At 56.1% G+C, this 13,993-nt stretch overlaps 3 protein-coding genes across 3 annotated transcripts; 2 read left to right on the top strand and 1 right to left on the bottom strand.

Annotated features, from left to right (window-relative positions):
• Positions 1-405: 405 nt before the first annotated feature.
• On the top strand, positions 406-2,882 carry TRIREDRAFT_4885 (nitrogen regulatory protein; the record flags this gene model as incomplete). The annotated part of the gene is made up of 2 exons (XM_006967090.1): positions 406-761; positions 1,097-2,882. 2 exons carry the CDS (start codon positions 406-408, stop codon positions 2,880-2,882), a joined length of 2,142 nt encoding a protein of 713 aa, XP_006967152.1.
• A 1,129-nt stretch (positions 2,883-4,011) lies between these two features.
• TRIREDRAFT_65490 (uncharacterized protein) lies at positions 4,012-5,975 on the top strand (the record flags this gene model as incomplete). The annotated part of the gene is made up of 3 exons (XM_006967186.1): positions 4,012-5,066; positions 5,138-5,441; positions 5,535-5,975. 3 exons carry the CDS (start codon positions 4,012-4,014, stop codon positions 5,973-5,975), a joined length of 1,800 nt encoding a protein of 599 aa, XP_006967248.1.
• Positions 5,976-7,092: 1,117 nt separating this feature from the next.
• TRIREDRAFT_4886 (uncharacterized protein) lies at positions 7,093-12,733 on the bottom strand (the record flags this gene model as incomplete). The annotated part of the gene is made up of 3 exons (XM_006967091.1): positions 7,093-8,420; positions 8,477-9,437; positions 9,497-12,733. 3 exons carry the CDS (start codon positions 12,731-12,733, stop codon positions 7,093-7,095), a joined length of 5,526 nt encoding a protein of 1,841 aa, XP_006967153.1.
• Between the last annotated feature and the right edge of the window lie 1,260 nt (positions 12,734-13,993).

Genomic DNA, 13,993 nt, shown 5'->3' on the forward strand with positions numbered 1-13,993 from the left:
TGGGGGACCGGCGTTGTCAAGCAGCCTTCCCGCAAGCCTTGCTCTTGTGCGCCCCCCCCCGCCCGTTCTCACCAGACCACACCCGGGGCTGCTTGTGACAAAACGCCGTTACGGTTGTTGCTTACTTCATACTACTTCTGTTAGGTTGCTATCTCTGAGAGCACCACGGGGGACTAGCAGCAAAGCAGAACACCTCCAAATCTCTATCTCTCCCGGAGTGGTCTCGTATCTCCAGCCGTTACTTATCTGCAACAATTCAACTTACCTGTACGCAGCACATAATACATACATATCGCAGAGAGCATTAGCTGGATTCTACTGGTTACCTACTACCTTGGCCGCGGACCAACCCCGTCACTGGACACGCATACGCACGAGCTGGTGCTCGTCTTGACTGGCCCAGCCATGGCCCATGACGCTCCTACTATCCAGCGCACGGCACCAATCGCCATTGCTCCCAAGCCTCCTCGGCCGGAGCCACTCCCACTCCCACGCCGCCAGAACAGCTCCCACAGGTTCGAGATAGGCCCCGCGAGCCTGCATGGCAGGGGGTCCGTCGACTCCGGCTCCTTCTCTGGGGCGGCCGCGCCCCCGTGCCATGCCTGTCGCTTCTCTGGCACCAGGTGTACCGTGGCCGAGGATGACGATGGCTGCATGCCCTGTCAGCTCAACGGCACCGAGTGCTCGCTAGTGGCGCCGAGCCCTCAGACCCGTAAGAGGAAGCTTAACGGGGATTCTGCCGACGAGAGTGTCAAGAGAGGGTCAGTATGATGTTTAATTTGCTGTGTTTTTTTCCCCTTCTGCCGAGCCATCTCCTTGCCTTGCCTTGCCTTTATCTTGCTTTGCTCAAGTCCTCTGCCTTCTCTCCTCTGGCCTCGCCTTGCCTCGCCTTTTGCCTCGCCTTGCCTCGCCTTTTGCCTCGCCTTGCCCCGTTTTCGTCTTGTTCTGCTTTCCCCTTCAGCCCTCCCCGCCCCTGCTGCCGGACCGTCTCGCCTCGTCTTGTTCCACCACATGATCCAGCCTTTATCCTGTCCCTCGCAGCCAAACGCGCGTCCCACGCTGCAGAGAGCCGTCTGACACATGATTGGTTTTCTAGCTCCCCCGGTATTGCCAGCCGCAGAAACAACAACTCGAGCCTCTCCAGCACCGCCGCCAGCAGCTCGTTCCTGGAAGACATGGCCAATGTCGGCGGCCCCACCATGCTCAAGCGGACACTGGGTCTCCAGGAAGATCGGTATAGCCAATATATCGGCCCCACGACGGACTTCGAGCCCTCTCTGATCAATCTCTCGCCCTTTGACACGCATGACGAGAGCCTGTTGGCGCGCGGCACCCTCCGCAAGGTCAGTGACTCGGACACCTTCCTCATGCTCCCGGACCAGAACACGCCCGGATACGACCATGTAGTGGAGGATCTCGACGCCATCGAGGCCATTGTCGCCCCGAACGGCCGCAAGCTCGTCGACCTGTATTTCCGCGTTGTCCACCCGGGCATGCCCATCATCCAGAAGACCGTCTTCATGGAAAAGTATGAGCGGTCCTATCGCGAGTTTTCACCACCCATCCTCGCCGCCGTCTACATCCTCGCCATCAACTGGTGGGATCACCACGACGAGCTGTCCAAGCTCCCTCGCCCCGACGTGCGGGCGCTGGAGAAGCTCGTCCGCAGCACTCTCGAGGACGCCATGTACCGACCCAAGCTGTCGACTATCCAGGCCGGACTGCTGCTGTCTCAGCGACCCGAAGGCGACCAGTGGGCTCCGACGGCCCAGTTGGTTGCCATTGCTCAAGAGCTCGGGCTGCATCTGGACTGCTCGGGATGGAAGATTCCACCGTGGGAAAAGGGGCTGCGAAGGCGCTTAGCGTGGGCTCTATACATGCAGGACAAATGGGGTGCTCTCGTCCATGGAAGGCCGTCTCACATCTTCCCTTCCAACTGGGCTGTCCGACCATTGCGTGCCAACGACTTTCCCGATGTCGAATGGGACGAGAACGATCAGGAGGAGCGTCAAGACATTGAAAAGGGCCGTCTCGTCTTTACACGGTTTGTGCAGCTTTCCGAAATCCTCTCCGTGATTCTCGACACGTTCTACACCCTGCAGGCCATGCAGACAGTCGCCAACGCTGGCGCCGGAGGAACGCAGCTGGTCTTGTCACTCGCGAAGCCCATCCAGCTCAGGCTCAAGGATTGGTACGCAGGACTACCCACCAACATTCGGCTAGACTCATACTCGGCAAGCAGAATGTCGTCGAGGCTGTCGTGCGTCGGCTATCTGCACCTGGGCTACTTTGCCACGGAAATCACGCTCCACAGACGCATCATCCGATCGTTGGCGTCCAACTCATCGTCGGTGGACTCGTACGTGCAGCACATCTGCCGCAGCGCCGCCAAGGCTCGCCTGATTTCGGCCATGGATTTCGTCAACCGACTGATGCCCAACCACATCCAATCGTTTTGGTATTTTGCCTCAAAGACCAACTTTGCCCTCATTGGAACGTTTGGATCTTTGCTCTGGGCGACGTCGCCGGGCCGAGAAGAGGCGGAGTGGTATAGGCGGCGACTGGGCGAATACCGCTGGACACTGTCGGTCAGCTCCAAGCCGGGCCAGAGCAAGGGGCTGACCGAGTTCGCCATGACCATGCTCGACATCTCAACGGGCCTCTTGAAGCAGCTCCCGGAAAAGCCGTCGATGAGTCGCTCCGGCAGCATGGCTGACTTTTCCGCAATGTCCATGCCCAGCTCCTATTCCGGCGGAGTCAACATCTTGGGAAGCTTCAGCAACCTACCCAGCACAGACGTCAGCGGCGCCCAGAGCCCTCGCAGCGAGTCGGAGAGCAGCGACGAAGGCATGGAAGACGACGATTACGCGACGCCCATGTGAAAGCAGACGCTGCAGGTTCTGGTTCCTGTTTGAAACCCCCCTTTGGTTATTCCGGCCTTGAATAATGTGACTTGGAAGCGAATGAATGATTTTGGCAACAATTGTTGTGGCGGCACTTTTGGTATGAGTAGGTATTAGTATTGACCTTTTCCGTTCACTAGCAGCACGATAGAGGAGTTTGATGACTTACGCTTGATGGTTTTGTTTCTCCTCACCCTTTGTGTACTTTCTTTCTTTCTTTCTTTCTTTTTTTATGGCTCTTCTTTGATGAGTATTCTACCTCTGCTCGTTTTGGCAGCATGTCATCGTGGGAGGTGGTAGAGCAGATACCCGTTTGGAGGCCAGCGGGGATCCGGACGTGTTCATACAGGCGTTTTCAAGGGAGGCGACGGGATGGTATTTTGCAAAGAAATAACGAAGCAATCGGATGGACGAGTTTGTTCTGGAGAGTGGCAGTCCAGCAAAGATGGCATTTTTCTTATAATTTCATGCGAATATGGCGTGCTCGCCTCGCTGGAGATGACGTGACGGTTGATGCCATTGCGTGGTCTGAGTGCAGAGCTACTATGTTTCTGACTATCTAGTAAGAAGAACAAAACTACCTTTCTTTTCAAACTGTTACGACGGCGATCCCACCATCTATTCAGTAGTCCAAGGGATAATCAAGCTCAAGATGCTCCTCCAGGACATCCGGAGATTTCTCTTGTGCTGCTGTGTGTCCCACGACCCCTGATGAACGAAATTCCCAATCGGGCGATTTCATGCGCCACAGTTTCAGGAGCTCAGTCGAACTGGCACCGCCACAGTGCCAAAGCACCGCGAGATATGTAGCTCTGCGTGAAGCTGGCCAGATGAGGGTTGAAACGTAACCCTCTGCGTGTCCTCCAACCTCAGCCAATTAACCGGTTGATGTCCATTTGCTTCACTTTAGATGCTGGTCATCTGAAGTCGTGTGTTTTGTTGCAAACAATCTGGTTTGTTTCCCACCCGCCTCTCTCCTCTTTGTTCCAAATCCACGAGAGAGCATAACCTACCTCTTCTTCTTCTTTCCGAGGTCAATCTCAGGGAAACTTCAGAGTCTCTCGCCATCTTTGACATATCCGGCCCCACTCCCTCAATCCGACACGCCATGGCGCGCCAGAAACAAGCAAAGCCAGCCAAGGCCGACGACAATGATGCCGCTGCAAACGCATCCCTAGGCTTCACCCCGGAGCGGTTCGAGCGGGAGCTCAAGGACCTGGCGGCCAAGGCCAAGAGCGACACGCCGGGCCAGCGGCTGCTGGGCCAGGCGACGCTCTACGTCAAGGCGGCGGCGCTGCTGACGCTGCTGGGCGTCTACTCCAACGCCTCGCGGCTGGCGCTGTCGCCAGTCTACGGGGCCGTGCCGGCGTCGGCGGCAGGCTGGCATTCCAAGGCGCTCATGGCCGGCTGCTTCGTCGGCTGGGCGGGCAACCTGGCGCTGAGGCAGCTGCTCACGGCGAGGCTGCTGCTGCCGCTGGTGGCGCTGTACGTGCCCGCGGTGCAGTGCCTCCTGTACGGCTTCAGCCAGGCGCTGGGGCCGAGCTGGGGGCCGCTCGTGACGGAGGGGGCGACGTTGGTTCCACTGGCGATCCTGACGGCTGCTTCCGTGGCGGATGAGCTGGAGGGTGCGGACCTGAGTTCGTTGCCAAGGAGCCTGGCGGACGCTGCTCCTGGAATTGGATCGTGGGGGGTGCTCAAGCTGGTTGAGCACGTTGCGGAGAAGATGCTGCAGAGGCACGTCGGGACGGTGTTTTGGTACACGCGGATGGGCCTGGAGGTCCTGCTGGCCGGGTGCTACGCGGTGCTTGCGCCCTCGAGGTGGCTCGCCCTCGCGATCCCGGCGCTGGTGCACACGGCCATGTTCAACCCTCACGTGGCCACGCCGGCGGCGACGGCGCTGCTCAACACCACCTTGCAGGCGGACCACTGGCTGCTGCTGGACCGGCGGGAGTCGGTGACGGGGTACGTCTCGGTCGTCGAGAACACGCAGAGCAGGATGCGCGTCATGCGGGCCGACCACAGCTTGCTGGGGGGAGACTGGGTGGACTGGCGGGGGAACCAGGTGACGGAGCCCATCTACGCCGTCTTTGTGAACCTCGAGGCGATCCGCTTGGTGGAGAGGGAGAAGCCGGTGGCGGATTCGCGGGCCAAGGCGTTGGTCATGTAAGTTTTTTTTTGACCCTGGAAACCGTCCCCCCCTGGAATGCACGAGACTTACAATTCGAATGTCAAAGTGGCCTTGGTATTGGCACGACGCCGTCGGCACTGGTGTCTCACGGCATCGAGACGACGGTTGTGGAGATTGATCCGGCCGTGTACGAGTTTGCCCAAAAGTACTTTCAGCTCAGGGAGAACCACCCTCCTGTCATTGACGACGCCGTCAAGTACACGAACAAGGCCGCCAATGAGACCAAGGAAGTCTACGACTACATTGTTCACGACGTCTTTACGGGCGGCGTAGAGCCCGTGGCCCTGTTTACCTATGAGTTTCTGAATAATCTCTATACTCTGCTGAAGCCAGATGGTGTCATTGCCATTGTGCGTAGTCCCCCCCCCCTCCCTTTTATCTAATTCCCATTCTTGGAACGATGTAAAACATGGGAGAATTGGCTGATATTGAGAGAGATATAGAACTACGCTGGCGATTTGATGCTGCCCACTTCAAAGACCATTGTCCGAACCATTCTGAAAACCTTTCCGACCTGCCGCCTCTTTAGGGAGAACCCTCCGGACAAGAGAGTCGTTGCCGAGACGGGCGCGGATTTCACAAACGTCGTCATCTTCTGCCGCAAGGCGGCCAAAGGGCAACAACAACAACAACAGCAGCAACAACTTACGTTTCGCGACCCGGTGCCGGGGGATTACCTCAACAGCCCTTCTCGCCAGAGCTTCCTGACTCCTCAGCATGAGATTCTACCTCGGGAGCTGTTTGCCTTGGGCAAGGACGAAGAGGGCAGCGTCTTGTATAGGAATGGGACGGATAAGATTGGTAAGGGGCAGTTGGCGAATGCGATTGGGCATTGGAAGGTGATGCGGACTGCGCTTCCGGCTCGGTTCTGGGAGAATTGGTAGGAAAAGGGGGTGCTCTTGTGTCATAAGTCTGTTTATACGATGGTTTATGCTTGTATGTATTCTTCGTTGACCTTACAGCAATTCAGCGAGGCTGGTAGCCATCTTGTCAGTTGCAATACGAAACCCTTTCACAGCGTTGTGAACCTCCCTTGAGGTCTGGGGAAGCTTCGCCAATCCATATCGTCAAGAATTCAAAGCAAGCACTCTGAACGACGCTTGCAACCAGTGAAAATGAAGAATTGATTCCACTGACACTTCAGGCGTTTTGGAGTCCCCCAGCTCTTTTTCACAGCATTTTTAATCTCCCCCCAAAGTCTATCGGGCCCCTTCATACTTCTGTCCTGTAGATAGATGGAAAGCCTCCAATGAGTTTATGTAGTATGGCGAAACTCTACCGCATCCCCTGCATCTTCCTTCCATTAGACCCAATCATGCCTTGACACGCAAGTTGAAGTTGATGCGCCACGAGGAAAAGCGCAGGATCTTGGGACACTTGTCAGCTTGAGCTCAGCCCATCACACCCTCATCTTCACAGCATTTTCAACACTCCCCAAAGGCCTCAGCAACCGCCCCACCGGACCATCTTTGTGGATTCCCAGGTTCACAGCATTTTTAACTCCCCTCAAGAGGTGAAGAAAATGCTACATTTTCCCAAGTCCCACATCCACTCATATCTCCTTACGACCGCAAGGCACACTTCAGGCTGCCCGCTGTTGCATCCTCATTTGAAGCCATCACTTGAAGTGAATGGCGGTAATGCTTCACAGCAAATCTTCCCGCCCTCTCGAGGCTTTGCGTCCTGGGACAAAGGCAACCCCAGCTCATCCCCAACAACTTGCTTCTGTAACTTGTGTCCGGATTCACCAGTTTCACCACCATCCGTCTCTAATGGCCAGTTTAAGAACCATAGTCACATCGTGTCTAGGTAGTCAAGCGCAAAGTACAAGTAGAAATTGTATTCCAAGATGGTACCAATGAATCAATCATGCTCACAAAGCAACGCTCGCTCAATCCAACCCAACCAATCCAAAAAGCATCATAGTCAAAACTTCCCATCCCTACCAAAACGACCAAAAAAGTCAACAAAACTCCTCTAGAAAAATCAAAGCAACCCCCCCTAATTCAACTCAGTAACATACCCAATCTGCCTCCTCGCATCCGCCGACGACAAAGGCCCATCCCCCAACCTCCTCGCCAGCTTCTCCTGGCTCTCCACCAACCGCCTCTGCGCCTCCAGCCTCCTCTGGATCCGCTGCTCAGACGCCACGTCGATGCGCTCCAGCTCCTCCCTCTCGCCGATGCGCATCTCAATCAGAGCGCGCGCATTGCCCGCTCGCTCCGCGTTGAGCTTGTTCTCCCACTCCAGCGCCTTGCGCTGCCTCGCCTCTTCGGCCTCGAGCTCAGACGCCGCCATGGCTCTGGAGCTCGCTAGTGTGGCTTCCGTCACGGCGCGCTGTTCCGAGAGACGTCGTCTAAAGGCATCGTTTGCGAGGCTCTCTTCCAACTGCGCCTTGGAGCGGACGGTAGCGAGGTCCTCTGACTGTAGCCTCCTGCGACGAGCATCCTCCATTTCCGCCTTTTGCGATTGTATCTGCTGCTCGACGGATGCCAGCTCCTTCTTCCTGGCCAATGCAACGGCAAAGTCCTGGGATTCTTCCGCAAGCCGCTCTGAGCGGGCTTTGCGGAGACGCTCTCGTACTTCGATATCCTCCGGCAATCCGACGGCGCCCTCTGGTTGAGTGCCTTCCTTGGCGTAGAACACGTCCGTGGCGCGGTTGGCGCGAAGAACGGTGAGGAGTTCATCACGGGCGTCGGACGACGTCATAATCTTGTTGACATACATTGTTGGCGAATACACAAACGTTTCGTCCGCATACTGGTTGAACGGCTTGTTGACAAACCTCCACATGCCGCTCTTCAAGAAGGCGCGTGTCGTCGAGACTGGATCTGCAGCCTCAAAGCAGAGGTACAGCATGGACTTGCCGTCCAGCTTGATGGTGAGATCGCATTTGGCCTTCTCAACCAGGAATGTCATGACTTTCTGCATCTTGCGTTCCCGCTCGGGCGTCATCTCCTCGCCGTCTGCGCCATGCAAGCAAACCTCTCCGAGGGCGCTGCGGCCATTGTGTAGCGGGCTCGGAAAGTCTGGATCGTGGCCCGCCTCTATGAGAACCGTGACTGCTGTAAGGTTGAGATCTCGAGCCGCGTTGTGTAATGAACCATCGTCCTTGGACGGTTCTGCGGCAAGCAGAGTAGACATTATTTTGATAGCGACATCGCCGCCCAGATGGGACACCATGGCCATTGGAGTTCTCCCCAAAAAGTCCATGGCATCTACATCAGCCCCCTCTAGTAGAAGCAACTTGACGATGTCTGGGCGACGTTCTCGAACAGCTAGCATTAGAGGAGTCGTTCCCGACAGCTTGGTGGCGACGTTGACCTTGGCTTCATTGAAATGTCAGCAACTTCGGCCAGCATGTTATCTCTCGTGATTCACTCACCTCCACGCTCTACTAGGATCTGAATCAGATTCGAGCTGACTTTCTTTTGCGGCTGGGCAATGGCCCATGTGAGCAGCGTCATCTCCTCCTCCTCTTCAATTTCTTCGTGAAGCTTGTATAGCATGGACTGATCATAATAGTAACCGGCATCCAACAGCGTCGTCAAGATGGTTGAGGAGCGAGGATACTGCGAAATAGCTCTCCCCAGCACCGGCATGGAGCCGGCACGCGTAGCCATGACATCGAGCCGAACGTCTCCATCGTGATGATCTGCAAACATTTGGAAAAGCTCCAACACTTCGTCCTGAGATAGGGCAGTATCGAATATGCAGTGAAACGCAAACGTGAGCGTCTCTGTGGATGGGTGGCACGCAAGGAGCCTGTGCGTCCATTCGACATTTGCTTGCGATGCCGCAAGCCGCAGCGGCTCGCCATTCTGATAATTGACATTAGGAGCATGAGAGGTGAGGACGTCGAAAAAGTCATCAGCAAGCTCGGCGTTGTAATTGGCATTCTTCATAACTTGAACGAGGGCTTCGCTAAGAGCGTCGCCCTTTGCGCCCTTTGTCAATAGCATCTGCGCCGTTTCCAACCCGGACCGTGTAAACCAAGCATCAAAGTTGTCGGCCTTGAATGAGTTGTTGAACGCCATGTCAATGTCGTGCTGCGGAATCTCGACATCCAACAGGAGAGCCAACACTGGGGAGAGAGACTTTTGTACAGCATCGACCAAGGTCTTGCAGCCGTTTGCCGAGGGTGAAGCTCCGTAGTCCAGCAGAAGCTTCACCAGCCTCTCTTCGGGATCTTCTTCGTTTACTGCATCATTCAGAGCAATGTGTAAATCTTCTGCCACGGGCAAGTCGGCCTTCATAAGATCGCCAATTATGTGATATCGAGTGTCGCGATTCAGGCTCCAGCACGCCTTAAGTGCCCGGATTAGTGTAGGGGATGAGACTTTCTTCTGCAGAACCATACGTTAACTTCACACAAAGCAAGAAGTCGCGGCGTTTGGGATTTTACCTGACTATCACCTTCGTCCCAAAGACCGAGGAGGAGCTCCAGGTTTTCGACAAAGGCGCTTCTCGTTGCGGCAACAACAGCTTCGCCATTGGTATAATTCGGGTCTGCCCCGGCAACAAGCAAGACTCTCAGAATCGCCTGGCCATCTTTCCCATATCTTGCTGCCGTCTCCAGCTGCGCATCAACAAGCTCCCCCCTGAACCCCTTACCCAGGAGCAGCTCAAAGATCATGGCGCGCTTGCTCAAGTCGCGAACCTCAGTAGCTGCTTGGAACCCCTCTTCGAGAGTCGCATTGTGCACTTGCATATCCGTTCCCAAGAGAACTCTGAGCACTTCCACGGAGCCTCCACGGCATGCTTCGATGACGGCTTGGCCATTGTTCTCCGACATGCTCGCGCCATGAGACATGAGAATGTCGCCCAGCTTGACATCGCCCTCACGAGCGGCAACCAGAAGAGCGTTTGATGCCGCGGTCGCCGAAATCTCGTATGCCAACAGCCGTTGGCATAGGGTATTTCTGCTTGGGCGGTTCTTGATTTCCATCGCTCGAGTCAGCGCCAAGCTACGGCTACTGACCGAGTGGTTAGAGACTTGCAGCAGAATGTCAGTCACATCCACAGACTCCTTGGATACGGCGAGGGACAGAGCTTCGCCATCTGAAGCATCAGCCTTGCCAGCCAGGGTCCGTATGAGGCCGAAATCCTCGGGGTACGTCTTGATCGCATGGATCAACGCCTGATTGACCTCCTGCGGCGAGATCCCAGCCTCCACGAGTCTCTTGGTCAGCGTCAATCTGTTCATAGGATCTTGCAGCCTCAGGGCATGCGGGAGCGCGAGGCGCAGAGAAGCTTGGTTCAAGCGGCACTGCGGTCCGAATAATAAATCAACGATGCGAATGTTGCCTCCCATGACTGCGTGGCACAAGGCCGCGGCTTTGTATGCATTTGGATCGGCCCCGGATTCCAGCAACAACTCGAGCGCAGCGAGCGGCAACTGCTTTTGACCTCCCACGTTTTGAGCAAGGAACTGCACTTCTTGAGCAAGAAAGCTATCCAAGTCCTCCTTGCGATCGGACCTCGGCAACAACACTCGCAGTTTCCAGGTCTTCCCGTCGGACGGGGTGGTCGAAGCAAGGGTTTGCAGTGCTTTGCTTACTGACTGACTTGTGGGCTTTCCCAGACTAAAGACCAGTTCCAGCACCTTTGGGTCGGGGTTGAGCACCGCTTTTTCGATGACTACGCCGTCCAGAGCATTGACATCGGCAAGGCCTTTCTGCAGCAACAGCGCAAGGAGTGACATGTCGACAGGCTTCTCGGTCAGGGTTTCTGATAATGCCGTGGCAACTTCGACCACGCCGGCAGAGGCGCCCGCAATGAGCAGGGATGTCATGATTCCGAATCTCGTCCTGTGATCGTCGACTCGCATAGCATCGTATGTTCTCGCGGCCGCAGTCTGTGGCGTTACCTTCTTCAATAAAGGCATAAGAAGGCGGGTATCTTTCTGTGCAATGAGGGGAGCCAGGCCGGCGCCATTGTTGAAGTTGATGTCCGCGTCCCGCTGTAGCAGCAGGCCAACGAGTGCTTCATCTCTCTTAGAGATATCCTCAGCAATGGCGTCCTGAAGGGCAGCATGCAACGTTGATGCAGGTAGCTTGTGTCTCAGAAACTGTTCCACCATTTGGTAGCGGTCTGTGCCTGACAACCTCATGGTAAGTGGAAAGACGGCCGTCAGTGTCTCAGCCGAAGGTCGGGCCGCCAAGAGCTGCCTCGTCATCTCGACATTCGACTGCATGACTGCGGCGCCGATGGCTCTCCCATTCTTATAATCGACAGACGCAACGGCGTGACGCCCACTGGTGACGGGCTTGTGTCCATTGGATTGCGTCGTTGGAAAGTGGGTTTTGAGAAGCAGCTCGACGGAATCTACATCTCCAGCCTCAACAGCATTGATGAGAGCCTCATGTAGCGCCTCGCCGTTGGCCCCCTTCTTCAGCAAAAGGGTAAGCAACGAGTAGCGCACTTCAAAGGCAGCCTGCTTTGGAATGGCCGCGACACAACTTGACGCCGCAGGAGGGCTCAGAGCTGTTCGCTCGTGGAGAAGTGAGTTGACCAGGTCTAGCTGCCCGCGGGCAATGGCACCTTTCAGCATCGAGGCGTCGTTATACTCTATTGAAGCGCCGTACACGGCCAGCAGGTTGGCCATGTCGTAGAATTGGGTTTCGCATGACAGCTCCAGGGCCTGGGACAAGAAGTCCCCTCCGGCGCCGGCACACAGCAAGAGCTCTGCTAGCTCCAGTTTGGAGGCTGGGTTCATCGACGAGTGCTCAAAGGCAGCTTGAAAGGCGCTGTCCAGGCCAGGCCGCTGTGGTGGCAGGTTCCCCATGATGATGGCCACTGCAATGTCCTTCCGACCCAGTTCAACTGCTTGCCTCAGGGCCTCGGCATGCCGATGGTTTCCATCAGCCGTGGAGCGGCTGAGATAGAGGACGGTCTGTAAGTTGCCTGCCCTCGCGGCATCGATCATGGCGTCTGATATTAGAGCCGCAGGAGGCCGGCCATCGGACTGAAGCACCAGGCTGACGATGCCGGACATTCCATGGTTGGAGCAAGCATGACGAAAGGCGGTTTGCGTCTCGGTCAATCGCGAGGCGTTGGCGCCATATCTCAGCAGATTCTCGACAATCTGGGCATTGCCGTTTCGGATGGCAATGGTAAGAGACGCATCGAGCGCAAGGGAGTCGGCGTGGGGAAGCAGGACGCGGACCATGTCCGACATGTTTCTTTCCACGGCAGACCTCAGCAGCTGGGTGCGGCCCTCGAAGCTGTCCAGGCTCTTCCTCCTGCTGAGGATGCCGCTCTTGTGCTGCTGCGAGCCCGCCAGATCCACGCCGGCCGCCGTCAGCTTGAGGATGAGAGCCTCGGCGACGCCCGGCGAGCCGGTGTTGTCGATCCACTGCCCCAGGACGTCGAGGACATCCTTGACATCGACAGCCTTGCCCTTCTTGAGGCTGTTTGAAGAAAAGGCCCCTCTGAGGCCGCTCTTGGGACGCGCCTTTGCTGATTCCGCCGCCCGCTGCTGGACAAGAGCTTCGGCCACCTCGTCGTCGGCAGGCGTGCGAAACGAGGGCGGTTGCATGGGCCGTGATAGCGGAGGAGGAACGGGCGGGAGGACGATGCCCCATTGCTGAGACAGCTGCAGAATCCTGCGCTCGCGCTCGTTGGGGGTGAATGAAGGCATCTTTGCTTGCCAATGCCGACTGACTACCAGTACCTAGTACTCGTAGAAGTGCCTGTAGGCCTGTGGTGCCGGCATTTGGTGTTGACTGTGAACCGTCGATGTCTCGGCTGCGGTTGTCGCAGCCAGAAATGAGCGACCTATGCTCAACGGAGCGGGCGGGATCTCAGCTGGGCATAGGTATGGCTTGTTCGACAATAAGCGCGAGTCCGGTGCTGATGAATTGGTACGGTAAAATGCTAGATGATTGTAAAAGGAGAAAAGAACCTGGGATCAAAGCAACGGGTGCCAATGGATTCGCTTCAGCCCGACGTTGCTGGTTCGCGGTTCCTGGATAAACGCCTCTCGAGGTGCCCTGTCAAGTCTGTCATTAATGCCTGTCTCAGCTCCAGCTCAGTTCAGCTACATGTACTGTGGGGGCGGGCGCTTGCGGCGACAGCACCTCTAGTGGGCTCTAGCGGCTCTAGCGCTGCTGCTCCCCTACCTAATCCACTAGCAGCTGGAGCGCCAAAAGAGGCAGCCCAGGCTGTTGACAGACCTCAAGCTGGCTGGGGCTAGAAGAAGACGGACCGCGAAGAGGAGGGACAGCAGCACCTATGCAAACACTAGGTATCCATACGATGGGAGATGGGACGGTGGGATACAGCATACATACCAAGACTATAAAAAGTAAAAGCCTACGGATTTGTTGTGTGAAAACTGAATCTGTGTGAAATCAACGTCTCTTGGGAAAGAAGCACCAAAACACTCTTCAACTCGTACTAAGTTGACTCGGCATCAACATTCGACCACTTTCAGGTTGGTATCACAATCAACATGACTTACACGTCCAAGTCGTCATCCACCAGCCTGGCCACCAACTCTCCACAAGAGCCGCTGATACGGGTTACTGCGTTAGTTGTGCGCCGGCAATTGTCATTCTAGCGTCCTCCTTGAACCCATATGTGCTATGTATCATGAAGCATAGTGTGGAGGCAGATGGATCAACTGTGCAAACAACCACCATCACCATCTTACGTATTCTTGTGATGCTGTATGGGGTATTGGAGTTGCATCAAAACTCCTCAAGCCCCCCCTCCGCGATCAATTATTACGTGCATTCAATCCAGTCGTGATTCTTCTCGTCTGCTTCCGGCCCCATTTCCGTGCTTGATACCGCTGTCAACTCCCACAATGTCTTCGTATTCAGGAAGCAGAGCCCCCCCTTGGCTGGCGCTCAGCCACTTTCCAACGTCTTCCTGCACCGCCCCAATCCCCAGATTT

This window comes from Trichoderma reesei (assembly GCF_000167675.1).
Source record: "Trichoderma reesei QM6a unplaced genomic scaffold TRIREscaffold_16, whole genome shotgun sequence".
NCBI lineage: Eukaryota > Fungi > Ascomycota > Sordariomycetes > Hypocreales > Hypocreaceae > Trichoderma > Trichoderma reesei.